Raw genomic sequence first — 27528 nt, 5'->3', positions numbered from 1 at the left:
TGAAGATGAACGGCCCTTGGACCTGGGGGAAGCTTTGACCTTAAAAGCGTTGGATAAGTAGCATGAATATGTATCATAATAGGCATCCTTCAAGTGTAACGTTGCAGGAACAGAGTCCTTCAATAGATTTCAGGTTGAGGAGAATGTCAAGAACCTGTTTAGAAACCTCAGATAAATGATGGTCCTGTAGGCAGGAGGCTCCCGTCTGACTGCTTAGTGTAATCTCTGGTTTGTTAGGTAAGCGCACACTTTTACTATTCAGTGCCATTGTTGTGTTAAAATAAATGTGCTTTATTTTTTGCCATTGTAGATGTGATCCAAGATTCCCCTGTGTATTATAATAGAGGGTGCAGAGGGGCTTTTAACCTTCTCTATTTCCTGTCCATAATAGGTAGGGGGGCTCTCGGTGGGGCAGGAAGTCCGTCTTTCATATTCTAATAACTGGGGGCAAAGACAGGATGTGGCTATTACAAACCTCCTCTTTTTATTGAGCTTTAGGACAATTACAGGGAAAATGTAGAAAATAGTTTTATAAATATACACAAATACATTCACATAAGAACAAAGAAAGAATATTTACAGGAGGGAGGGGCATTAATGGAAACTAACGTTCTACAACAGGGGGCGTTGTCCAATCAGATGTTTGCTTTCATTTCCTAAAGAGTACTGGAAACCTGACAGCTAGAACAGGATTAGCTGCTATGGGCAAAATTACAATTTATTTAGAATTATATGTTAATGTTTCCCAAAGTGTCCCCTGTTGCCTGCACACAATGCAAACAGCCATTTTATGGGCTGAACCTATAAATTACAGCACAGCCAATCATTTCACTAAACATTATTGACGTCACGGAGCACGGTCTTTGTTCCTTGATGATGGACTGGTTATAGTTAATTAATAGCTGGCTTGCTCATGAATAATGGTTCGGCCGACAAAATGGCTGCTCCCACCTTGTCCAGGCACAAATCATGTGATATAACTCTTAACCAATTAGATTTCGGCAGAGATCGTTCTAGTGCAAGCTGCACTAATGACAGGAAACACTGGATTGGATGCTATCAGTTACAGCACTTTTGTGCTAACTTTGAATATATCAGATAATATCTGTTGAAATAGCTCTGTTACTGCAAGGATAATTATTTTCATGATTATTGTTATACAGGTAGTGAGTTACTTACAAAACGTCTTTATTTAGTGATGTACTAGCTTTCTTAAATTAGGCTGAAAAAAAAAAATATGTAAAAATAACCCCATCAGTTAAATAAGATCTCATCAAAATGTACATTGTTTTAAAAGTGTCACCTACCACGGAGGCAGCCATTTTGCAGGATGTACTAGTATTCAGGAGAATGTGGCCCACCAACTGACCAAAATGGACAAGCCAATAACTATGGAAACTTAATAACAAGGAATTAATCACATTATTAAGGTACCAAATGACAGAGAGCCACGAAAACTTGTGACATTCAATGGCGTCACCAGCACCTAGAGAACGAACAGGCTGCATTCGTAAGAAAATAGATTTGTATGGCTAACAAAATGGCCGCCTCCCAGTAAGTGTTGGTAACAGGAGCAGTTTGAGGATTTACTAACAAGTAACACTGACTACGATCATAAAAGTACTTCTGAAACGGCTAAATAATAAATAATATCATTAAGTCTGTATTTTAGAACATGTAGTTCCTCTCTTCATGAGTCATAACACAACATGTAGGTACAGCGGCCTCAGCGGTACTGGGACGAGAGCTTGATCCGAAATGCCCATATTGCAGGTGAGGTGTAAATCTTGCATACAGTATATAATGCTAACAATAATGGATAAATATGCATGCATAAATAAACAATGTACGCCTTCGTAGACATCGACAGTGTGTGCTCCATCCCCTCTTCACGTCCTTTAAAGCAAAAGCTTCTCGCTTGAAGGCTTGGGCCATCGTCTCCATTGTGTATTGTAACCCATTCAGCATCTAATACTGCCAGGGAGTTAAAAAGGTTTTAGAAAACAAAAGTAAAAATAAACCCCAGCTGGTGTGAGCAGTCTGTACATCATTTGTGGTCCAGGGACAGATTGCACAAAATAATAATAAAAAGAAAAAAGTGCTAGAAAACAGGAGCGTCACACAGAGTGCAGGGTCCCTTCAGCAATCTCTTAATCCACTCCAGGTCTGGAAAACAATCAGAAAAAAATACTATTTTAGTGCAAAAAAACTTTAATGGGCAGCACGGTGGCAGAGTGGTTAGCACTTCTGCCTCACAGCGCTGGGATCATGAGTTCAATTCCCGACCATGGCCTTATCTGTGTGGAGTTTGTATGTTCTCCCTGTGTTTGTGTGGATTTCCTCCGGGTGCTCCGGTTTCCTCCCACAATCCAAAAACACACTGATAGGTTAATTGGCTGCTATCAAAATAGACCCTAGTCTCTCTCTCTCTCTCTCTCTCTGTCTGTGTCTGTTAGGGAATTTAGACTGTAAGCTCCAATTGGGCAGGGACTGATGTGAGTGAGTTCTCTGTACAGCGCTGCGGAATCTGTGGCGCTATATAAATTGATGACGATTGTCCACTATTTGTTGTTACGGGAGAACGAAGATCGAGCGTTAGGTCACATGTCATGTTTGCTGGCTCCTCCTATGTGCTCCAATAAAAATTATTGCTGATTGAGAGTCAAATCTGAACCTTACAGGCGCTTATTGACCCAAGATCGTTTATAAATGTTATGTTTAGTAAGTAATTCTACAATGTATGTTAGGGAATTTAGACTGTAAGCTCCAATGGGGCAGGGACTGATGTGAGCGAGTTCTCTGTACAGCGCTGCGGAATTAGTGGCGCTATATAAATAAATGATTATACTTTCATTTTGCTCCTTAAAAGAGAAGTCTGATGCCCTCCTACACTATGTAACCCCCCTGCTCCTCGTGTGATATTCTGTACCGCTGTATCTTAATTGACCACTTTGCCCCATGTATATTTGTATTGGATTTCTTGCAGTCGAGAACTTTATTCCATCTTCCACCTCCCACTTTCCTTTTATCTCTAATAAAACATCTTCTCAATTAAAAAATAGAAAGCTCCAGCAGTTTGTTTAAATCCACAACTTCCAACGGATAAGACGATTTCCTACTCAATGTTGGCTGAATTATAGCATTTAAAAATTCAGCTTTTAACTCCTCTGACTGAAGCAGATTCCAGCGCCCCTCTATCTGGTGAGTTTAGAGAGTAATTAGTTGTGGCTTTCACAGCTCCCCTCTCTCCGCTCCATATTCATTAATTTATTACAACAAAACTTAAAAGGCATCTAGCCCTCACTCCGAGCTGCCGTGTTCATCCTGGAACAAAATTAACATCTCGTTTCGTAATAGGAGATATTACAGGAAAATTGTGCCCGGGAAAAGTGTGCGGTAACCCCTGGCAACCCAGGATGGCTTAAAAAAAAAGAACAGAGTGGTTGCTGTAAGCAATAGCAACTTTTTTCCTGTGCATCAGTTTAATATAAATCAATGAATCCCGTCTTACAAGGTCTAGGACAGTGTAGTGTGTAAATAATAGGCAGATGAAAAAATGAAGAGCGAGGTTTACCTTCAGTAACTGGACGGCGGGCAATGCTGTCATGAAGCAGGCACCTCCGATAATCTAGATTCTGACAGGCCTGGTACGTCAGGAAACACCTGGAAAAACATCATGTAGATATAACATGGGAAATACAGAACATAGCAATTATACATAGTTCAGATTACGTCTTCTTTTAGACACAGGGTGGTATGCGGAGGAGCCTGCGGTGTTCTGTGAACACCCGAATGCGCTGTCAGTGCACACATTGGGCTGTATGTGCTAACGGTGCCCTGTTAGTGGTGCACAGCGGACACTGCCCACCTCAGACCTGAGAGGAGAGCAGTGTAACAGGCTGTATGGTGATAAAACCACCACCGTGTGTTTCACCTTGCTCCGCCCCCAACTCCTCCTCCGGCCACACCCACAGACAGCCACATTAAGGCGAATATGATGGTAAGAGTGGGACTGTGTTGCTCTTTCCTCCACATTTGCTTGACGGTGAATTTCTAAGGTACACCAGTTACAATATAGCATTAAGGGGAATGTAAATGGATGCCCCATATAAAAATAAAATAATCTGATCTGCTCCCTCCACCCAGCTGTGTGTATTACTAAAAATATAGCATTTGTTAAACATACAGGTGTACACCCAGCTGGATAGATTGGAATCCTGGAGACTAGCAGACGGCTATCAAATTCTGTAATTTGGAACACCAGGACTAAAACCTAGCAAAAAAAAAAAACAAACTCAAAAACCCTGGCCTGGCATTTTTTTTAGCACACTCCTCACAGTGACTGTGTAAGCAGGCACTCCATCATGTCTCTGTACGGTATTCCACTGCTCATTAATATACGTAGCAGCATTCCTCACAGTGACTATACAATGCTACATCTGATGATCATGTCTGTTTATGGCATGAACACCAAGCTGCACCATTTATATACGGTCTGTTACTGGTTTTCTGCACTGGCTGGATACCACGTCTTGTGATAAAAGATCCCACATCTATATCTTGCCCACTCAGCGGGCGTTCGGTCCTCTTACCGCAGCCACAGGTGCCCGTTAGGGCAGAGAGCCTTCTTACTGTCAGTGAACGGTAAGACTTCTTTACACAAGCTGCAGTACTCCGGGAAGGTCTGTTTATTCATCTTCTTCTCCACGTGACCGATCAGCACCTGCTCCACACACAGAAGGGAAACAGTCACATAATGGACATCACCTTCCTGACATGCTGAGCTTACCATCAAATGATTAAATATAAACAATATGGGAAGCACAGTGGCCTAATGGTTAGCACTTCTGCTTTACAGCACTGGGGTCATGAGTTTGATTCCCGACCATGGCCTTATCTGTGTGGAGTTTGTATGTTCTCCCTGTGTTTGCGTGGGTTTCCTCCAGGTGCTCCGGTTTCCTCCCACACTCCAAAAACATACTGGTAGGTTAATTGGCTGCTATCAAAATTGACCTTAGTATCTGTCTCTCTGTGTGTGTATGTTAGGGAATTTAGACTGTAAGCTCCAATGGGGCAGGGACTGATGTGAGTTCTCCGCACAGCACTGTGGAATTAGTGGCGCTATATAAATAAATGGTGATGATAACAGGGATACTATTTCTCACGCATCATCTCTCTAGCTGCCAACATACAGAAACCTGCTGCTTGGCGAGAGGACATGTGATCAAAGCTGTGACCTCTGACCCCTTCCTCCATGTTTTCTGCTGGCCTGCCAAGAGCAGGAGGAGGTTTTACAAAGAAACTGCCCACCCTAGAGAATTTTTCAACCCATCTCTTGCTGCTATGGAGATGCTGTCATTTTTATTTACATCGTCCTTTGTTTTTTTGTTTGTTTTCAAGGGAAAGAAACAGTGTTTATGAGCGGAGCACCCGATTCATGTTGCTCTGTAGCCAACCAATCAGGAGCTATCGCTCCAAACGATAGTACCGCCCCCACTTGAAAATGTATGCTGTAGAATGTTGAGTATTACAATATATGCTTCCATGTCGAATTAACCCGTATTAGAAGTTTAATGGCTCTGTAAGTGAGTTTCCCCTTTAAACAGGTGTTTATACAACGCAAATGGGTCAGACACTAGTAATCATTCTTCCTAGTCCTACCTTTGCCATTTTTCATGCGTTCGGTCACATTTTTTTAGTGCAACATCTATTCCAGTACATTACATTTTAATACACTAGGAAGCCTACAAACACTAGCTGGAATGCCTCTAAAACGCCACTGGGTATGTACCCTAACAGAGCAGTTGTCTGCTGTCCAACCCCATCTATAAAATAAAATATTTACCCTTCAACATTATGACACTGTTCCCCAGTGTTTGGTGCTGTGGAGCACTGTGGCACTTTTCAAATCAATGACAATAATAATACCTTGTAACCCGAAATGTTACCTATAGCCCTCCACACGCCTTCAGACACTGAGCCTTATTACAAAGCAAAAAAAAAGGAGCAAAACCAAGTTGCACTGTAGGGAGGAGGAGGCGACATTTAAAATGTGCAGAGATTTAGAGCTGCGAAGAGCCTCGCCCTAGCTCAACTGTAAATTGCAGTGTAAAATATGAAGCCATCCAGTGTTTTTTACTACATGCAGAAGTAGCCAGTATTTCCCCTGTGTGCAAAAAAATTAAATAAATGGATTTGCCCCTCTTGCATTGTTTGTCCAGGAGCAAAATTGCACCTTTTTTTTTTTTTTTTTTTATTTGCTTCGGTCTCTAAATGAGGCTGTGAGTGTCCGTTCAGCCAACAGAGCAAGCAATGGAAGCCGTCCACTCCTTCCCATCCACAATGCCTCCAATCTAGTTTCACACTTCTCTCAGCAGTGGGCGGATTTGCAGAAAGGTTACTAAAATGTTGCACTCACCTTTTACACTATTTAAACCGGATCAGGCAACCAAGTCTTACATATATGAATGTACCCGACTCCTTCACATAGGGACGCAGCCATTTTATGGGCTTAACCAATACTGAGCCAATTATTTTATAGGAACTAGTGACACTAGTGTATTCACAGGATAAACAAACGTTTAGCCCACAAACCGATTTGCTCTAATGTGTGGAAATGACTGACACACACAAACACACACAGACTACAGCAACCAACATTCTCAGCCAGCAAAGTCTGATGGGAGCAATAACACATGAACATGATGATGATGATGATCATGATGATGATGATGATGAGAGACACAGGAAACAAATTGCGATGGTAAACACTGAATACAAAACAAGAGGAAGCACCTGTGCTGTCCGGTCATCACTGTCCCTATTAGCCATCAGGTAGGCACAGACGCCACGTGTGGGTATACTTGTATATTCAGTGATGCCCGTGTGTAGATAAACTTCCCCAAGGACATGTTTCATGTGTTCCCGGATTAAATGTCCCTCGACAGCATCAATTTTCTGTTGGATTTCAACTAAGCCTTCTTCAGCCGACGAACAGTCCACATCTGGTTCTGCGGTGTCCGTCGATGTTTTACTAGGGCTAATCTCGCTCACTCGTCCATCTTCGTCCTGGTCCTTCTGTTCCTCCACTATGCTAGTCTCTACAAAAGTGTCATCGGGCTTGGAAACTTTAGAGTCCTTAAGAGGAGGCTTCCACACCACCTCAGAGGAGGTTTTCTTGAATGACTGGTACCAAATTCTGAGAAGAAAAAGACGGAATCGCCAAAAGAACAATGGTCCTCCTTCAATCTTTTTGTCCAAGGCATCCATCAAAAACTGAGGGATGATCTTATCTTTCAGGATCTTCCAGCGCACCAGGTCCGTTAGGTCCATCTGCCGGAAGAGATTTTGGCTAGAGCTCTCCAAGAGCTGGGCAGCCGCTTCCTCGAATGTCTTGAGGGCCACAAAGTGAACCTGAAAGTTCTTGTTCACCGGATGAATTCCATTGTTCAAACCTTCTGAGGTGATGCAGGCCAAGTAGGCACCGTACGGACTGACGGAGATACCGTGAGATTTCACTGAGCCAAACATATCGGACAACTTTATGAGTTGATGTTCAAACTTCAAAGCAACGTTTGTGAATATGGGAATCAGTTGTTGGACTTTGCCATCAATAGAACATGTATATATGGTCCCGTTCTGTCGGTCAACAGCCATAGAGATGATCGGTAAAGAGTGAAGTCCGGTCACGTGGGAGTTGTGAACATTGAGACCGGCTTTTGATATCAACAGTAAGCACCAAAAAACATACGATCCCCTAGCAGCTACCACAAGACTGCAGCTACATTTTTGGTAAGGGTGATAAAGAGCTATACACTTGATACTGTGGACTGGCAGACGGTCGGTCTCTTGCCAGAGGATGACCGGTTGGCGCAACGTGAAATACCCTTTGACCGCCTTTAAATTTACTGGGATGATTTTGACAGGGCCAAGGCTGCTGCCTACTATCAGTCCACTCATTTTACGGCTGCTGTGTTCATACTCCCACCATGCCAAGACACTGGGAGATTCAATGCCGGACACAATGGTGTTGCAGGATATGATGGAGGAGCTGTCTTTTACGGGGAGTTGAAATTGCCACACGGCAACGTTACCATTTTCAAAGAGCACGGCCAAAAGAACGGTGCCCACGTCCCGGCATGTATTGTTTTCCAGTATCTCTTGAGTGGTACATATTCCTGACCACTCCATCCTCACGGGGGTCTGCATGCTGTGGCGTCTTTCGAACTCTGTAAAGTCATCTAGTTCCGCAGGGGTGCCATTTTCAGTCGCTGTGTAGTTGCTTTGAGCGAGGCGTTCACCGTACATCTCAGTTAAGTCAGCCAGCTGTTTCCATTGCAGCCGGTCGAAGTTAGCACTGACAATCAGCCGGTTGTCCAAAGTCAGAGCAGCCAAGAGGCACCTTCCATTGGCGTCGCAGCCCACGGGAGACCAGCAGGCGTACTTGTACCCTTGCAAGGGGGGCATAGCCTTCCCATCTGGATTGAAAACTCTGTCCAGCATAAACTTCTGGCTGACTGTTGGGTCTTTAGATCTGGCAAACCGAGCCCTACATTGCTCCACATCTTTTGGCGAGCCAATCTGAAAGAAGGGAGGAAATGTTAATTCTGTACGTAGATAGCCGGAAATTAAATGCATGTAACATAAAACATAACAATGTAAAAGCATTAACACTCTCCCTCATTAAACCTACCTCTGTCCTGCACCTCACCTCCTCTGATATTCACATCTCACTCAACTACACGGCTTCTTCTATGCCACTACCCAATTATGGAATTCCCTACCATGCCTGATCAGACTCTCCCACAGCATTCAAATCTTTACACACTCTCCGAAATCCCACCTCTGTGTTAGAGCCACCCTACTCCTGCCAGCACACTCCTCTCAACTACCCCCCTCCCCTCGAGCACGCCCCTCACACTTACCCCACATCCGGCACGCCCCTCACACTTACCCCGCTACCCACCCCCTCCGGCACGCCCCTCATACTTCCCCCCCCCTACCTCCCTCCGACACGCCTCTCACACTTACCCCCTACCTCCCTCACACTTACCCCGTACCTCCCTCCCACACGCCCCTCCCACTTACCACCTACCTCCCTCCGACAAGCCCCTCACACTTACCACCTACCTCCCTCTGACAATCCCCTCACACTTACCCCCTACCTCCCTCCGACACGCCTCTCACACTTACCCCCTACCTCCCTCCGACACGCCCCTCACACTTACCACCTACCTCCCTCCGACACGCCCCTCACACTTACCACCTACCTCCCTCCCACACGCCCCTCACACTTACCACCTACCTCCCTCCGACACGCCCCTCACACTTACCACCTACCTCCCTCCGACACGCCCCTCACACTTACCACCTACCTCCCTCCGACACGCCCCTCACACTTACCACCTACCTCCCTCCGACACGCCCCTCACACTTACCACCTACCTCCCTCCGACACGCCCCTCACACTTACCACCTACCTCCCTCCGACACGCCCCTCACACTTACCACCTACCTCCCTCCGACACGCCCCTCACACTTACCACCTACCTCCCTCCGACACGCCCCTCACACTTACCACCTACCTCCGACACGCCCCTCACACTTACCACCTACCTCCCTCCGACACGCCCCTCACACTTACCACCTACCTCCCTCCGACACGCCCCTCACACTTACCACCTACCTCCGACACGCCCCTCACACTTACCACCTACCTCCCTCCGACACACCCCTCACACTTACCCCCTACCTCCCTCAGACACACCCCTCACACTTACCCCCTACCTCCCTCAGACACACCCCTCACACTTACCCCCTACCTCCCTCAGACACACCCCTCACACTTACCCCCTACCTCCCTCAGACACACCCCTCACACTTACCCCCTACCTCCCTCAGACACGCCCCTCACACTTACCCCCTACCTCCCTCAGACACGCCCCTCACACTTACCCCCTACCTCCCTCAGACACACCCCTCACACTTACCCCCTACCTCCCTCAGACACGCCCCTCACACTTACCCCCTACCTCCCTCAGACACGCCCCTCACACTTACGCTACTCCCAACAATGCACTTCTCCTACTAAATTGTAAACACTCACAAGAAGGGTCCTTTGTTCTTATGTCTGCATGTTTTATGTCTACCATATATGTCTCTGTTGTATGTAAACCCTGCAATCCCCACGTCAGACACCCGCACTCTGCATACAGAACACAGTAGTACCGAGCAGTAGTAACAGACAATAGGACCCGAGCAGGGGGCTCTGTCCTAGTACCAGGCTGGGAGCCTTACCCGGAGGACGCAGGTCTTGGGCGGGGCGGGCACACAGGTGCGGTGCAGGGTGAGCTCCGGGCTGCTGCCATGGATGTCACACACCTGCTCCAGGATGGAGACGTTGCTGCTGGTGCACACAGACAGGCGGTGATCCTCCGACCATGTCAGCGGCTCCAGCCCGGTAACCGGGTGCAGCAGCCTTACCGCCGGCTCCCGCTTAGTGACCGTCAGCCGAAAGCTGGGCCGCGGCTCCTGGTCCGCTCCCGGCGGCTGCTCCTTCTCTGACATCTTCTCTCCAGTGCCAGTCTGCCCTCATCCAGCGCGACACGGAGCAAGACAGGACACCGGGTGCCATGGAAACCAGGCTGCCCCTGGGAGCGCCTGCCTGGAAATTATATTATTTCTTCTGCTTCCCTTTGTGTCACATAAGGAAAAAAACATTATATATATATATTTAAGAAATATGAGCTTTATTTACAATTCTACCTAATCGCACAGTGCTATCCAAGTCAATTTAATCCAATCCTATCCAATGTGAATTCAGAGAGTTGTGGATATTGATTATAACATATTATTGTCCATTCAAATATCATCATTATTCTTAAAATAACACTTTTTTCCTGACATTTTGTAATAAATAACAAAATAATTGTTGCTAGAAAATAAATATCTACCAATTCTATAGTTATGAAGGCACATGCTGTGCATTATTATTGTGTTTTTCAAATTATTGCCAACTGATAGACATAATATAACTAAAGAAGTGTTGGAAAACATGCATAGCTAATAATAGTGGCAGCCATTTTATCGGAGACCTTTGCTCATTAGGATCATTGACATGTCTACGGTACAATGGCTACATTAGTGGAGACAGGATAATAAATGTTTCTATAATTAAAATTATATTGAATAATAATAATAAAAAATGCATTTGCCTAATGGATTATTAACAACAGCTATCTATTATTCTAAATATTCGTTTTTTTATAGCGGTGGGTTTAGTCAGGCGCTAAGAGGACAGCCTGCTGCTGGGTCCTTTCTGGGAACCCTGCTGCTCACATGTGTTGCTGTCTCTGATCCACATTACTGGAGACATGTACAGTGATTATTCTGCGCTGAATGGATTTTAATTTGCAAAGAATTTGGATTTTATGAGTCATGGGAGATCAGGGTTTGATCCTCAACATCACAGCTGCACCCATCTCATTACACAGGGGTGGCAACAACTTCCACAGACAGGGGAACTGGGTAAGTTAACTAAAAGCAGCATATTTACAAGTGAGTTTGCATAGCAGAGCTACATAGGTGCGAACTAACGATGATCAGATCTACTTGTGTCATTTATTAAAAGTACACATAAAGTTTAGTTGATAGTTTTATTTTTCTGCCCTTTACACCGTTGTTGTTATTTTCTATTTTATGTTTATATTCTAATTCCCACAATATTGCTATGTTGACAAGGCATGGCTGGCTGATGCAGTAAAGCAGGATGTTTATTATGTATGGGAAAGTTCAGTTGCAACAATAGGTTATAAAACATTGTTCAATCACTGGATCGGTTATAACATTATATTCCATGTTGTGGCTCTCTGTCCATTTAACTTCTGACAACCACACACAGCACAGTTTGTATTCTAAATTCTCCAGGTGACCACGCGCGGAGAATCCTCCATAGGGCTGGATACACACTACAGAAAATTTCTCCTGATGCTATATATGTAATGATTTTGCCAATGACTTTAAAAAAAATAAAAAATAAAAAATCCCGATCAGTATGCTAGATTGGTTTTCACTTACTAACAATTTAATGCTGCTTCTCTCTGCCAGTGAGTGCACTTACTGGTGGTTTACTCCAGGATACTATTTAATATTTTTTTTTTTTACAAAGTTCTCTATGATGCTGCATCCTTTTGCATCCCCACCATTATTGTGCTGTATTAGGACTTAAGGACTTATGCCTATCATCCTCCCTTATTAACTCACACTCCCCATCTCAAACGACTTCTCCAGTGCTGCAGCTATATTCTGGAATAAAAGCATTATCAAAATTTATCAAATTTCTGGGGATTCTGTACCTGACTGAACAGGGTGTCCCAGCAAACGATGAGTGCTGATCACATGATGTTAACATCCAATCCTGAGAGACTTTTTTTGGCCAGGTATTCCCCGGCCAATCACAATAAATATTGACAGTAATCTCCATCCCCTTTAAAGTCTGCACTAAAATAAAAACTGGTGACGTGCTTTCTTACTTATTGTTGTGAAGTTGTGCATAGGTTTGTACCATTGAATGGGAGAAATTTGGCTATCAAGGGAATTCCTCCCTAAGTGTTAGTTAGGTGCATGAGTGAGCCTAGTTTTGTACTTCAGTGAATAAAAAACAAGACTTTATCCTCCGGGATGGGATTATTAAATTGAGCTGGTGGGATTGGACAAGGCGGGCATTCACTCTATTTTCCGTTAGGTGCACATATTTTCTTCCTGCAAAAGGACCTGAATTTTTCAGGCGGTCATAGGTACCGGAAAAACAAATCCTCATCCCTATAACTGTCATGTGACCTATTTTTCATCATCCGGCTTGGCTAATTTTTTTCGGCCACTGAGCAACTTAAACATACAAAACCGTCCCGATGTCCCTTCGCTGTCAAGATTACTATAAGCCGTAAATGATGCTATCCCGATCAGTATTATAAGAGAAATATAAACGTTATGAATTAATGAAGGAAGTGGTCCTAAAGTGGAAGTAGGTTGTACTTTGATATTCGTTATATTTTTCTTCTAACAATAACAGAAGTCTAAAGCTGTAAAAAGAAAATTCCAAGATGCCGGTGAGGAGCCTTCATCAAAGCGTTCAGCGCTTCCCTCCGTCCCAAAAAATCAGAATAAAGATGCTGACAAGAGACCTGGGAAAAAATTAAAAGCGGATTCCTCCCTTAAGAAGGTGTCAGGGCTGAAAGAAGAGCGCCCGAAGGGAAGACCATCTGTCAAAACCTCCTCTCTCTTCAAAAACAACCCGGAGGTTCCTGACATTGAGAGGTTGGTGCCTACACAATTGTTATGTCTTTGGTCCAACATGTAAATCTTGGTTAAAGGGGGGTTTTCAATGTGGGGATAATATGTAGGGGGAGGTTAGTAACATGGAGTTGTCCAAAAGTGGCCAATACCCTTTAAAGCTGCACTACAAATATTGTCTTAAGGTTGCCCATCCCCAGAACCAGCAAATCAATAAAGCTCACCATATTGCAATGTCAGTGGATGGGAAAGGACGTGAGCCTTGTGACTGGTCTTCATCTTTACCCCATGGTTTTTGTCCATTGCTATGAGAGAAACAGAGGCGCCCCAGAAAGAACGGCTGCACAGAGTTGCCCTTGAGGCAACGGCTAAGGGAAGGGGCCACCTGAGAAAATGTTTTCCTAGATGGCAATGCAGCTTCAAGGATGCCAGGTCATGCACTTAAATCATTAGACATCCATAAATTACACATGTTGCCTGATTGAGTTGCGGTTCATTTTGACGTGTGCCAGTTATTATGCAGCGCACATCTTAACTAGTACACCTGGCAGGTTACATACATGTCTAGCCTCCTCTTGCATGATCGGCAATCAAAAGACACGGCTACAAAGTACAGAAGGAAGATGTGGAAATCAAGGCATGTATTTAGTAAAAGTCGCAGTAGGGTATATGGATATGACTAAATTAAAGTTGTCTGTGGGTAGAAGCCCCCTTTTATGTAAACAGAGCAAACTAGAAGGGCCTTCGGGTGTTAATGTGCTGGAATTGCTCTTTGTCTTTAATTTATTTAGGGTATATTGAGAATTTTTTTTCAACAGGACAAAAGTGAAGCAGTTACAGGAAGACGTTTTCTCCTCGGATTCATTCTCTGAGCTGGGCTTACACCCACATCTGGTAAGTAACCTCATAGATCTTATGTGTGAATAGCGTAAATGGATCACAAATCGCAGTACCCAGCGGGATATTTGTATTTGTAATAATGCTGGTTATATATTCGGAGATATATATCTGGTGTGGGTCTTTGTTGCATCGAAAAATTGCTGTTGGTCTTACTGTTTAGTAGGACATTGAATAACAACAACATAAATTTTGGTAGACTTCAATTAAGCTCCTCCCCTAAAATTTTCCTAATAAGTTATGCATAATTCAGGTGCACTCCATCCGTTGAGCCCAGCCATGTCCCATGCATATTAAATTGGCAGAGAGTGTTAGTTATCCGCTGTTATCACGGTACATGCCAGACTGATTAAAAAGGGCAGAATACAGACGTGATGTATTTTTGGCATTGTTTTGCTATAAGTTGCCCGCATAGGCGGCAATTTTACGAATCTTTATCTAACAAATTAATTTTTGAATGATTTTCAGTGAACAAGTTGTGCACGCACATAGCAATCAGGATATGATATCATTATACACAAGTGTAATTAATATATAACTAATAACTTAGTGAGTTCTGGTGTCATTGCTTATATTATAGGAACTGTATGAATGTAAGAAAATGAACATTATTATTTATTTTCTGTAGGTATCCACTATCACAAATGTCCTGGATATGACCAAAATGACCAGGTTGGTGCATTTTTACAAAAATAAAAACAAATTTCTATTTTCAAGTAGTATTATTATAAAGAAACAGAGCTTCCGTCATAGGAACAGTTGAATGCAGTGATTGAAAAGTCAGTTATGTTTCTCTATTGTTAGTTACTCCTTATGGACCAGGGTATTTTATACCCTAATGTTCAGACTACATGTCCTGTTAAGAAAGTAGCCAGGTACATTTATAAATGGATCTTAAGTATCCACTAAATATTAAGTTATTAATGAATAAGCACAAATTCATTAAACATTTTACAGTAACAGAATGACCTATAAAACTCCTACCAAGTGCTTTCATAAGTCCTTAGGTATACAGTCCATACCATTGGGAGGCCCATTTCACTTTTAAATATTTAAGGTATCAAACTATCCAACATGTTTTGTCATGTAAGACCTACCCCTGGAAGAAGTCTTTTATAGCACGAAACCCATTGGGCTAGATTACGAAACTGCGGGTTTGAAAAAGTGGAGATGTCATTTATTTAGTGCATTCTACAAAATGACAGCTAGAATCTGATTGGTTGCTATAGGCAACATCTCCATTTTTTCAGTATAGTAAATATACCCCATTGAGTGGTTTGGGCCTAGGAGGCCTACATACAGAAGGCGTAATTTTAGTATCTGTGAGCATGCTTTAGAGTATTGTAATTAAGAAGTTAATTTCTAAATTCATCAACACAGAACTAGACAGTCCATCATAAATGTCTTGTTTTTATAACATGCTTTCTATATCAGCGTCCAGAAGCTGACAATCCCGGCCCTGCAGTCTGGAAGAGACGCCATGGTTCGGTCACAGACTGGATCCGGTAAGCTGTTTTCAGTTACAATCTCGAAATCAAGGAAACGCTGTGTGGTTAATCCTGGGTTGGTCGCAATATGGGAGAAAATTAAGTGCGGAAAAATAGCGTATTTTCGCCAATTTAAAGAGCTAAGTGCACAAACTGCACAGCTTACAAAGTGACACAGAACACTACTTGTTAGAAACTATTTGTAAGAAAGAAAAATGTGTCATTTAACATACAGAAAATATAAATGGAGCCTGTAAACTGCATCCAGTGTACAGAAAATAGTAACGGAGCCTGTAAACTGCATCCATTGTACACAAAGTAGTAATGGAGCCTGTAAACTGCATCCAGTGTACACAAAGTAGTAACGGAGCCTGTAAACTGCATCCATTGTACACAAAGTAGTAATGGAGCCTGTAAACTGCATCCAGTGTACACAAAGTAGTAACGGAGCCTGTAAACTGCATCCATTGTACACAAAGTAGTAACGGAGCCTGTAAACTGCATCCAGTGTACACAAAGTAGTAACGGAGCCTGTAAACTGCATCCAGTGTACACAAAGTAGTAACGGAGCCTGTAAACTGCATCCAGTGTACACAAAGTAGTAACGGAGCCTGTAAACTGCATCCAGTGTACACAAAGTAGTAATGGTGCCTGTAAACTGCACCCAGTAGACAGAAACAAAAGTTCACAAGGTAATTGGCTATGCTTGGAAGCAAAGAATGGAGGAAAAGAAAATAGAGAGGGGCCTTTGTCGTGTAGTAGTAATTTGGTTCTGTACTGTTGGACACCGATTCATTCAGTATGTGACATTTGCATTCATCGCTATTGTACGGACTGTCCATGTTGGTGAATGCAACTAAAGCTATGTACTATGTAACCTTGAGTACGTATCCTAACGGAGAACATTTTCAGCGATGGCTGCATCTCCACCATGTAGGTACAATTTATTTTTAAAACAAAAAGTAACAACTTTTGTGCAAAAACCTTACAAAATCTATAACCCATACCCTCTCTATCTAGTAAAACCTGCTATATTAGTACCAACACAATTTAGGTTAGTGGGATCCTAAAGCTCTTGTTTGTTTGTAATAATCTCTGATTAGGGCAAAAAATTCCTTGTCACGTCCTGGTCTAGAGGATGGAAAGCTTACCAATAATAATTGTGTTTGGAATTCTTCATAGGTAAGACATTGGCTTACGGCATTCCACTTGTTCAGGCTCTGCAGGCTGCCGCCCCCAAAATCCAGGTAACTGCGGCGTAATGTCAGCTATAACAATGTACAGGAGCTATTTTATTTGTTAGCATGTTTTAAAAGGGTAATCATTTTCAAAATGCAATTTTTAATGGTTGAAGAAAATATACAGTCCTGAAGCACTTTATTTTGCATATTTCAACACTAGGGGCACTGTTGCTCAGGAGACTATAAAGATTAGTTACTATATGGACATGGAACCATATTTAAGTTTTGTTCAACTACTTCTTTGTCTGCCTAGCACGTACACAGTTGCACTGTCAGATCGCAGTTCGGGAAGGGCCCCGTGCAATCGGTTTACATGTTGCGTGTTTGGAGCCCAGATGTGGATGTACATGAGGGAAAGAGTAACACGGTCCTTCGGAGGCCTACCTGCTATTTCTTTAAGAGCCAACCCCCTTATTAATATAATCTCATCTGTTTGTCTCCTAAAATGTTACTGTCTTTTTCCAAAACAAACTTTAATGAGATAAAATAAACCAATGAACCCTTATTCATCATCCACGTTCCGTTCCCCAAGCTGCCAGGGCTTCCTAATGGGTCTAAAGTTCCCATGATGCACTTCACTCTCCTTCCCACTTAGCATATTTAAATCACCCAGGCATTAGTACCTGCTCGGCTTGTTTTCAAACTGGAGAGTAGACGGGGGGGCTGTTAGACCCATCAGGGACCCCGACAAATCTGGTGACGTGTGAGAGGTAAGTAAGCGTTCATTAAATTCTTCTCGTCGACCTCCAGCCAAAAAATGTTTAGCTTTGGGTCGAATTTCCTGTTAAATGCATCAACTGTGACACGGGGGCATTGACAATATCTTCATTTTAAGGATCACATTTGTACTTTTTATTCCATTGATAGAACTGTATTTCTACGTTTCCTCTTAATAAGTGTTATACCCATAATTTTTATTCATGATTATTGAAGAGTAAAGTGAAAATAAAGCAAATATATAATAAAATCATGCAAATTAAGCTAACAAAATACAGAGTCCAATTCTAAGTCATGCTGCACATCCTATTTTTATAGCAATTCTTTACAATGTGAACTAATTGCACTTTATGTGGTTCATGAATAGATTTCTTTAGGAACTTATTAATTTTAATCATTGCATTTTCCAACAGCGCAGCGATGGTCCGTACGCTCTCATTTTAGTCCCTACGAGAGAGGTAAGAAACATTTCCTGTGACTTGGGTCTTACTGTGTTATTTGCCTTGTTCTGCTTCAAAAAAGTCTTTATAAACTGATTTAAACTGTTTATTATTTGTCCTCTTGCACCCCATAGCTGGCCCTGCAAAGTTTCACCATCATTCAGAAGCTGCTGAAGGTCAGTATAACTCGGCCAATTACATTCTTTGTGGAGGGTAGAGCTTGGCTGTCATCTACACACAGCTAGAGCAGCCGTTTGACTGATTTGGTGACTTGAACCAATATACATGAGAATGCAATATATAATTTTACTATGAAACAGTATTTGCCCAAAGTGGAAACCAATCAAGGCCAAGATACAGGATCGGCCTGTGTTTTGCTAGCTTGACTGTGCTGGCAAACTAGAAGGCAGGATTTCCTGTTAGCTCTGAAAACAGGCTGAGGGACAGAGCTTGAAGTGGATCAAGAGGGATGGCAACTCTGTTCTGCACAAGATCTGCGTCTCTCATCCACCCTCATTACATCCTCCCATTCCCGGTTACAGGACTTTTTCGGGCTTCCTCTATGGAATTCTCTCCCTCGCGCAATAAGACTCTCCTCTGGTCTATAAACTTTCAAGCGTTCTCTGAAAACCCACCTCTTCAGACAAGCTTATAATATTCCTCAACCACCCTCTTAACCTCATTACCTTAACCTATTAGCACCCGTTACACAATTTCACACAAGACAACTACCCCTTGACCAACATTGTTGTGTGACAGGATCATTTAGCTTATGAGTCACTTTTACCTTTGCAGCCTGGCTGGGCCGAAATGCAAAATGTAGACTTAGCCTTAGCCTCATGTGTCAAACTCCCATTGTCCCATAGATTGTAAGCTTGTGAGCAGGGCCTTCTCATCTCTCTGTCTGTTTTACCCAGTTTGTTTATTAGTTTACTATGTTTGCCCCAATTGTAAAGCGCTACGGAATATGTTGGCGCTATATAAATAAATGATGATGATGGAATTCCAGAGGTCAGGAGTGAAAGGTTTAAGTCATGAGAGTGGATGGCACAGGATGGAGAAATGATATGAACATAGCGTGAATGATATGCAGATAGGTGTAATTCAATGGAAGGATTGCACACAACTTTGGCTTATTTTCCCGATTTATTACCAGTTAGGTCTCTCTGTGACATGCTAGGTAACGAATGGTGTCTGTGTTTCAGCCTTTCACCTGGATTGTACCTGGAGTTTTGATGGGCGGAGAGAAGAGGAAGTCTGAAAAGGCCAGGTAATGTCAGTCTGTAATATACAAGGTCCTCTTTCAGGGCACTTATCACCATCTGCTTCTAAGTCACATTATGCTAAATTATAATGTTGAAAGCAGTACTGTAATATAATAAGTAAATTAAGTTCCCTACCATAAGTGAAAGATGCTTTTGCTGTATACTTTTCATGACTGACTTGCCACTGTTCCTTTGATCTTCATGAATGGAATTTCATTTTGACTTTGCAGAATAAGCAGCTGAACTGTCCTCTATACGGAATGAATTGGGATCATATGCGTTTCTAAGAAAAGTGCAGATAAAATTCTAGATATGTTTTCTGTCTAAGAAGAGTATACTTGCTCCACATTTGTCTGTGAAGTACATACTACTTAACCTCTAATTTGGTCTTCTTTCCTTTCCCGAATTTCTGTAAAGGCTACGAAAGGGCATAAATATTCTAATTTCCACCCCGGGGAGACTGGTCGATCACATCAAGTCAACTAAGAGCATCCACTTCACCCACGTGCGATGGCTCATAGTTGACGAAGCGGACAGGTAACTTGGTTGGGGGGGAAGTGGGATCATTTGTTGGGATGTCATTATTAATTGAGAAATTTCTTGTGTGTTAGCCAGTGTGCACCTATAACTGCAATTATCCGCAAATGTGCAATGGAAAGTGCGAAATGCGTTACACATCTAGAAGGAGTCCTGATTTCAGGCACCTAGGACATGGTGGGAAATCTAGTACCCCCAGATGCACCGTCTCCATCTTTTTACAGCCTTGAAATAATCTCTTTAAATCAGCCTTGTTGTCTGTATAGTCCACAGGATAGTATATTCTTTCTCCACAACATCTATAGAATGTAGCTGTTTTAATGAGGGTTTCACCAGGGACAGGTCTCTTTAATGACCCTGTTTGGTTTGCAGGATCCTGGACCTGGGCTTTGAGAAAGACATCACAACCATATTGAATGCGTTGAACTCGCAGAGTGAGCATCGGCAGAATGTATTACTCTCCGCCACGCTCAGTCAGGGTAAGGCGTTCCCAGCGGGCAGGTCTGTCTTCTCTGTTACAATCGCTGTGGCCCATTTACTAACATTGTGTTTCTGTGCGCCGTACTACACCAGCACTTGGTCTAGTCTAGAGAAAGTTAGCCAATGAAAGTGTATGATTGGCTGCTTTGATTTATTCAAATATTGAGTAAAGTTTCTAGATGTTCCGTACTATGTGATACAATTTAACATAGTGCTGAATTTTGTATACATGATGGGTTTGGAAAGTGATCCTCTCGATTTTTTTTTTAGCTGGATTGCCAAATCCTCAAGATTCAGGCAATATCAAAACCTGATTTCTCTGAGATTTTACTATGTAAGAACTATCACTTTCACTGGGTCAAATCACAGCCGATATTATCATCATTTATTACTTTTAAAGGACATTTGCTATCTTTTGTGGATTTCTTTTACATGTTTAAATACAAATGTTACTAACAACTTATCTGCAACTGTGTGTCGGATACACTCTAGTAAAGCGTATCTAACATTACCTGAGTTGGACAAAATCCTCTTGCTTGAAGCAGGAATAGCTATTCTGCTGTACAAATCCATTATATGGGTGTGGAATCCCTTTCGTTCCTGTACAGCGCTCCCACCCAAAGCAGAGTGCAGTTCGGAATTTGTCCAATGAAGTTAATGCTAGATACCGATTGGCTGCTAGGGGTGAGGGTGGGGTTTATAAAAACTGGTGCACAGGATCTGTATGTATTAAAGGAAGTGTAACTAGTCGCAACCAGTCAGACAAGATGTGCTTAACATGACATACCTTATAAGCGTCTATGGGTTAGGAAATCCTCATGTTGTTCTTCTGCTGTGGAATAGTGGTAAAGGTAATAAGGGTATGTGACTTATTTCTGCTTTCTCTGTTAAGGAGTGGCCCGGCTGGCTGACATAAGTTTGCAGAACCCGGTCAGCGTGACAGTCACAGAAGATTCTAGCACTGACATCCCACGAGAAGAAAAATCCAACGTCGGGCAGAGCGATACGGACTCGTCCGGCTTCGCCATGCCGGAGAAGCTTCACCAGCATGTTGTGGTTGTTCCCAGCAAGCTGAAGTTGGTGACATTGTCTGCCTTTATCCTGGGAAAGTGGAAGGTGAGGCCCGGGTGCTCTGAAACAGCAGCTTGTTGGTGTTAGAGGTGGGATTATATGCAGCATAATGGTGTCATCCATAGCCCGCAAGAGAAATAATGCATTCTGTATCTAAACATGTTTGTGTTTTTTGCTATTGTCATAATATTTACATTTGATCAGTTCTGTTGAAAATAGACTTTATTCCTCACTTGTGAGTGGTGCTTGCACCCATTCCATTGTATCAGTTGTTTTGTTGTATTTCTCCAGTGTGATATGAAACCAAAGATGATCGTGTTCTTCCCAAGCTGTGAGCTGGTAGAGTTCCATCTCACACTGCTGAGCAATGTGCTGCCTCTCCGGGGCCACGGCAAGGACCCCAGGGTCTTCCTGCGGCTTCATGGGAACATGGAACAAGAGGTTAGTATACTACTATTTGTAGCATAATCCCTTCTCTGCATGTACTGTACTCTTACATTACACAGATGCTCAAAGTATGTTACACCTTTATTATACTGTGCATGCTGTAACTTATATTACGCAGTCACTGCACAGGTGTATGTGCTAGGTTATATTATATAGTCCCTGTACAGGTGTATGTGCTAGGTTATATTACGCAGTCACTGTACAGGTGTATGTGCTAGGTTATATTATATAGTCACTGCACAGGTGTATGTGCTAGGTTATATTATATAGTCCCTGTACAGGTGTATGTGCTAGGTTATATTACGCAGTCACTGTACAGGTGTATGTGCTAGGTTATATTACGCAGTCGCTGCACAGGTGTATGTGCTAGGTTATATTATATAGTCACTGCACAGGTGTATGTGCTAGGTTATATTATATAGTCACTGCACAGGTGTATGTGCTAGGTTACATTATATAGTCACTGTACAGGTGTATGTGCTAGGATATATTATCTTGACCCTGTACTGGTGAATACGCTGAGTTACATTATATAATCACTATATGTCATGATGTGAGGCACCAGCAAGCGTGAGAATCAGGGTAGAAAATTTAAGAAATTAAAATTTCACCAGCCAAATTTTGTTTCTTAGTTTTTTCATTCAAATCTGCTGAATAATTACATTTGCCAGTCCTTAAGTATTTACATGAAATGTGTGGGGCTTCTCCTGTAAGAATGGCTTTTGTGTGGCACAGTGGTTAGTATTGTTCCCTTGCAGCGCAGAGACCGTGAGTTTGATTTCTGCATGCAGTTTGTATGTTCTCCCCGTTAGTCATGTTACTCCCACATTGCAAAGTCACGCTGGTAACTCCACTGGCTTATGACTAAACAGGTGTCTGTAGGTGCAAGTGACATGGAAATTAGATTGTAAGCTCTGGTGGTGCAGGGAATGATGTGCCAGATTAAAGTGCTCTGGTAGTGCAACACTACATACATAGAACTACAAGGTGCATTGTCCATACACACAATAAGAGAGGCACTGCATGTGCTGTCCCCAGGCACAATAAGGTGTCACACAAGCAGCAGGTTCGGTCTGTGCAGCCGCCTCCTTTCTCTCTGCCACCTGAGAGCGCTTGTTTGGGCTAATCCCCTCCTGACCAGCTGCTCCCGGCAACGTGAGCGGCCTGGCTGGCTGCCTCCCAGGGAGTGCGAGGCTTGGGGGGCAATTAGTTCCTGATGTCCTCGCATTAGGAGCATTAATGGAACTAAACAGGAACTCCCAGATGGTGGCAGTCCACCTCACGTTTGAAACAAATTGATAATATCCTCCTTCCTCTCCTGTTATTTTAGGCGGCTCCCCCCAGCCACACCCCCAGTGGCTGGAAGGGACAGTGCTCGTTTAGGACAAAAGCACAAATCATCCCAGTAACTGGATCTCTTTAATCTTCCCAGCAGGGGTTGTCGAAGGGCGCACACTGGAGTTTCTTAGAATTAAACACCGCAGGCAGCAATACTTTCTACTTTTAACCCTTTTGTTGCAGAAGCAAATCCCAAATTCCCTGATAACGTTATCACCCCCACATTGATATACAGATGCACCTTGTCCGATTTGTCAGAGAACAAGTAACAAGTATTCAGCATTTCTACCACCCAGCCTGGCCCTTGTTTAGAACGTGTGAATTTAATATTGGGGATGACCAGGGGCCGACTCTCTGTCACATTGGACACCGAACCTGAAACATCTGGTCATTCGGGCTAATCGGCCGTATACTACAGTTCATAAAGTAGAGTAATCGGAGGATGACTACTTATATAGACAGGTGCCATCACTGTCTGATCGTATTCACCGTCCACTAAGATTAACACCAAATAGAGCACAGTGTCATCGGCACCTTTAACCAGGGTGAAGTGCACCTTTTAAACATTAGCAAGTGTCCCCTCTAACCAATAGATGTTTATCAAAGGCTGAGTATTGGGACTATCTAGATCTCCTGCCCCCCTGACTCATCCTTCAGTTAAGATTAACCAACTTGTCCAGCTATCTTTGTATGTCTGAGCCCAAAACAGCTACAGTGCCCATCAAAATCTAATCGGGATTGGTCAGAGTTTGATCAGGAAATACAGAAAATGCTATTGGCCTATTGACTACAATAAGGATGGGCCTGATTCATTAAGCAAAACAATCCTATTGTGCTTTTTTTAAAGAACGCATATAATTGGGGCATACGCACACCCGTATTCAACTACAAGCGAATGTGAAGAAGCCTCTGTTGTTGAACACGGGTCTAGTTCCACTCTGCGTGCAGCATTTGCCGTATTGAGACGGACATAACACGCTGCAGGATAAGTACGATACATACGTGGAATACAAAGTCCTAGCAGAACGGACAGGAGGAAAAAAAAGTATTCAATCGTCACCTGTTAATAATATATAGTCATTAATGAAAAAAACAATTTATAAAAAAAAAAAGGTTTCCTTTTTTTCTCCATGAAATACATTACGTGTGTGGAGTTTGTATGTTCTCCCTGTGTTTGCGTAGGTTTCCTCCGGGTGCTCCGGTTTCCTCCCACACTCCAAAAACATACTGGTAGGTTAATTGGCTGCTATCAAATTGCCCTTAGTCTCTCTGTCTGTCTGTCTTTGTGTGTGTGTGTGTGTGTATGTTAGGGAATTTAGACTGTAAGCTCCAATGGGACAGGGACTGATGTGAATGAGTTCTCTGTACAGCGCTGTGGAATCAGTGGCGCTATATAAATAAATGGTGATTGTATGGCGGAAAAACACGTACCTGAGAGATGCCCAAAGCTTGAATCGTTCGCAGCTGAATGCGCTCGAGCTTGGCACGCCATTACTGTACATTGACTACCGGCATTTGCCCCTCTCCCTCCCCTGTTCCACCCATGAAGTCGTAGGCTTTTGTAAGTGTCTTTGCGTTCGAAGATTAATTGTATGTTCTTGCATTCACTGGTGTATGGTCCATTTCTTAGCATGTGTAGAGAAATTTAGAGCAAAATACGTATCTGCATTTACGTTCCTTAATAAATCAGGCCCTATGTGTGCACGTTTCTCATATGATTACATCTCTTGGGCCACTTGTGATGCTGCTGTTTAATCCGGCTGGCACACAAAAGTAATTAACGAATTAGACCACCCACTGGTGACCATATTAGATACAGATGCCAAGATCGCAAGGAACGCCACAGAGAGCTTCCCGGAGACTGTAGAGGAAGTATTCTGTAAGAATGAGGTTACTCTGTAGTTTAGTACTGTACTGCGTGAATATAATATGGGTTCTTCTTGTCTGAGACATGCCACGTGGTAGTGATGCCACGTTTCATTGGAATCTGTCTCTGCAAATGATCTTGGTGAAGCAATTTAGATTACTCCCAGCGTAAGTGAAGCAAGGTTAATAAAAAGTATATTATAAATAAGTAATAATAGGAAGAAAAAAAAGTTTCTCTAAGAAATATAACTAGTTACTATTTGTTTAACATTGTAACTGTGTATGTCTTTATTTCTATATTGTTGTATACACAATACAATGTCACTATATCATCTCTGTGTATTCTATATTACAGGAAAGAACGGAAGTTTTCCAGCACTTTACTCGGGCCAAAGCTGGTATCCTGCTGTGTACGGTGAGTACCTGCATGTTATACCTCCGCCATGTCCTGGGGCAGGAGTGGCCGGCAGTGCCTCCTCTGTTACCCCGGCTGCCTTTACTTTAAAATGGAGATTAGAAGAGAATTTTAAACATTCACAGAGCTAGGCCAACCTGTAGTGCTAAACCTGTAGCCAATCAGAGCTTTAGAATGTTTACAGAGGTAGACCAACCTGTAGCCAATCAGAGCTTTAGAATGTTTACAGAGGTAGACCAACCTGTAGCCAATCAGAGCTCTAGAACATTAACAGAGTTGGAACAAGCTTTGACCAATGAAATGTTTACGGGACTACTGTAGCCAATTACAGCATTAGAAAAATCCAAACGCCCTGATTGGCTACAGGTTAAATGTATCCCCCACTCGCTCCAAAGTCTCTTCTTTGATGTGCAGAGTGAGTACTGTAGGCACTCACCCATCAGTCAGATATGGCGAGATTTAATCCCATTTATAATTAACAATTAAATGGTGACTTAATGTACGCAGACAACTTGGCACTAAGTCTCTGGCCTAGTGTACAAACCAAGAATAAAAGTATAAATATAACGAATGTTGGGACAGGCCATCTAATATCCTGTTTAAAAATACACGTTTTTTTCACTGCAGAACGCAATCACAAATATTGTATAAATTCATGGGAAAAAAAAGTAGTTAACAACTAAACCATAGCAACAATTTCGCCTTAAACCATGGAAACTGTAGGAGTGAGACTGCTGTGCAGTGACAGATATGTTTATTTTTGACTTCTATTGGATGGGCCGTCTGCATCCTCTGTAAAGGGTCTATATTTACAATGGCAGTTAGATAATCCTGCAAGCACAAAAGTAACCAGCACATTTTGGGGGGGGAAAGCTGTAGATTTGGGTGAATGTATTTGTTGTTTCAGTTTTATAAACCGAGAATGTCACTTGCTCTCCTAATCAACTAGTGGATTTCTTCTCCTTACACTTTTGGGATCCTCAAAAGATTCAAACAAATATCAGTCTGAATCTTCAAATGCTTATATACCTAAATACACATTTTTAGGAGTCAAACATTTTTTTAAAAAAAAGTTTTTCTCAATCGTCTACAATACCTGTACTATTCATTCATTAAGATTAGATTATGATAGGATAGGTAAATCCAAACTTTGTCCAATCACGATATTCATACTGCAATCTGGTTTCTATGGGGGCGATTTATCAAACTTTCAAAAAAAAAAAAGTGGAGGTGTTGCCCATAGCAACCAATCAGATGCTAGCTATTATTTTCTAGAATCTATTAGATGATAGCTAGATTGTGATTGGTTGCTATGGGCCACACTTCCACTTTTCCTTTTTAAAAGGTTTGCTAAATCTACCCCTCTGTAGACAACCTACTTAATTTCTAAAGTGTTACTTAAATCTTCTATTCTGTGAGAAATAAAACAAAGGGCAAGTGCCGTCTCTCCAGATGGTCTGGACTACAACTCCCAGCATGCTCTACAGGCCCTGTCCTATGGTGGCAGAGTTAAAGAGAAGCCAGTCTGCTTTCTATACATGTTAATGTTTACTTTTATTATTCTTTAGTATTTTGTAGATAATTAATTTACTATTTCCCTTTTTAGTAAAGTTTGCTTTAAGCAGAATTATATCTTGATTGTTTTCTTTTACTTCATTTTTATACGTGGTATGTACAGCACAGGGAGGGCATGTAAGTCCAGACCTGGTGCTTGGCCAGTGTGAAGAGAACCACAGCTTATGTGGGATGTTGGTGGCCAAGTTTTGTCGCTCTACATGGGTTTTGGAAGTGGGAGAGTTAAAGTGTATCCCCAAACTACACACAGTGGAGACTGCCATTGTGGAGAATGCTGCCTGTCAGTTCACTAGAAGTCCTTTACCAGTATGCATGAGAATGAGACCTGTTAGTTCACTAGAAGTCCTTTACCAGTATGCATGAGAATGAGACCTGTCAGTTCACTAGAAGTCCTTTACCTATATGCATGAGAATGAGACCTGTCAGTTCCCTAGAAGTCCTTTACCAGTATGCATGAGAATG

General features: G+C 42.6%; 2 protein-coding genes across 4 annotated transcripts in view; one reads left to right on the top strand and one right to left on the bottom strand.

Moving 5' to 3' along the window:
* Positions 1–459: 459 nt before the first annotated feature.
* On the bottom strand, positions 460–10594 carry GTF3C4 (general transcription factor IIIC subunit 4). The gene is made up of 5 exons (XM_075185292.1): positions 10297–10594; positions 6796–8580; positions 4593–4723; positions 3575–3663; positions 460–2166 (listed from the first exon to the last, which is right to left on the bottom strand). The coding sequence occupies exons 1-5, from the start codon at positions 10564–10566 to the stop codon at positions 2102–2104; spliced, it is 2340 nt and encodes a 779-aa protein (XP_075041393.1). The 5' UTR covers positions 10567–10594; the 3' UTR covers positions 460–2101.
* Positions 10595–11298: 704 nt separating this feature from the next.
* Positions 11299–27528, top strand: part of DDX31 (DEAD-box helicase 31) — a 45370-nt gene continuing 29140 nt past the window's right edge. For 2 of the 3 annotated variants that reach the window (XM_075185295.1, XM_075185293.1), the window contains exons 1-14: positions 11299–11526; positions 13070–13314; positions 14109–14184; positions 14816–14859; positions 15622–15692; positions 16857–16921; positions 18046–18090; positions 18207–18248; positions 19278–19342; positions 19755–19874; positions 20247–20353; positions 21247–21470; positions 21717–21866; positions 25432–25491. In XM_075185295.1, the coding sequence (XP_075041396.1) occupies positions 11437–11526; positions 13070–13314; positions 14109–14184; positions 14816–14859; positions 15622–15692; positions 16857–16921; positions 18046–18090; positions 18207–18248; positions 19278–19342; positions 19755–19874; positions 20247–20353; positions 21247–21470; positions 21717–21866; positions 25432–25491 (1404 nt within the window). In that variant the 5' untranslated portion in view covers positions 11299–11436. The remainder of the gene's footprint in view (positions 11527–13069; positions 13315–14108; positions 14185–14815; positions 14860–15621; positions 15693–16856; positions 16922–18045; positions 18091–18206; positions 18249–19277; positions 19343–19754; positions 19875–20246; positions 20354–21246; positions 21471–21716; positions 21867–25431; positions 25492–27528) is intronic. The other variant, XM_075185294.1, reaches the window with a different exon arrangement.

This window comes from Mixophyes fleayi, chromosome 9, assembly GCF_038048845.1.
Source record: "Mixophyes fleayi isolate aMixFle1 chromosome 9, aMixFle1.hap1, whole genome shotgun sequence".
Taxonomy (NCBI): Eukaryota; Metazoa; Chordata; class Amphibia; order Anura; family Limnodynastidae; genus Mixophyes; species Mixophyes fleayi.
Note: the sequence above shows the minus strand (reverse complement) of the source record. Positions and strands in the feature narration are given on the sequence as shown.

Excerpts from the sequence above, each read along its gene's own strand:
- GTF3C4 (XM_075185292.1), bottom strand. The coding sequence starts at position 10,566 with ATGTCAGAGAAGGAGCAGCCGCCGGGAGCGGACCAGGAGCCGCGGCCC. Across the intron at positions 4,724-6,795 it reads GTGATGACCGGACAGCACAG|GTGCTGATCGGTCACGTGGA; the intron begins GTGCTTCCTCTT and ends TGTGTGGAGCAG. Across the intron at positions 3,664-4,592 it reads AACGGGCACCTGTGGCTGCG|GTGTTTCCTGACGTACCAGG; the intron begins GTAAGAGGACCG and ends ATGTTTTTCCAG.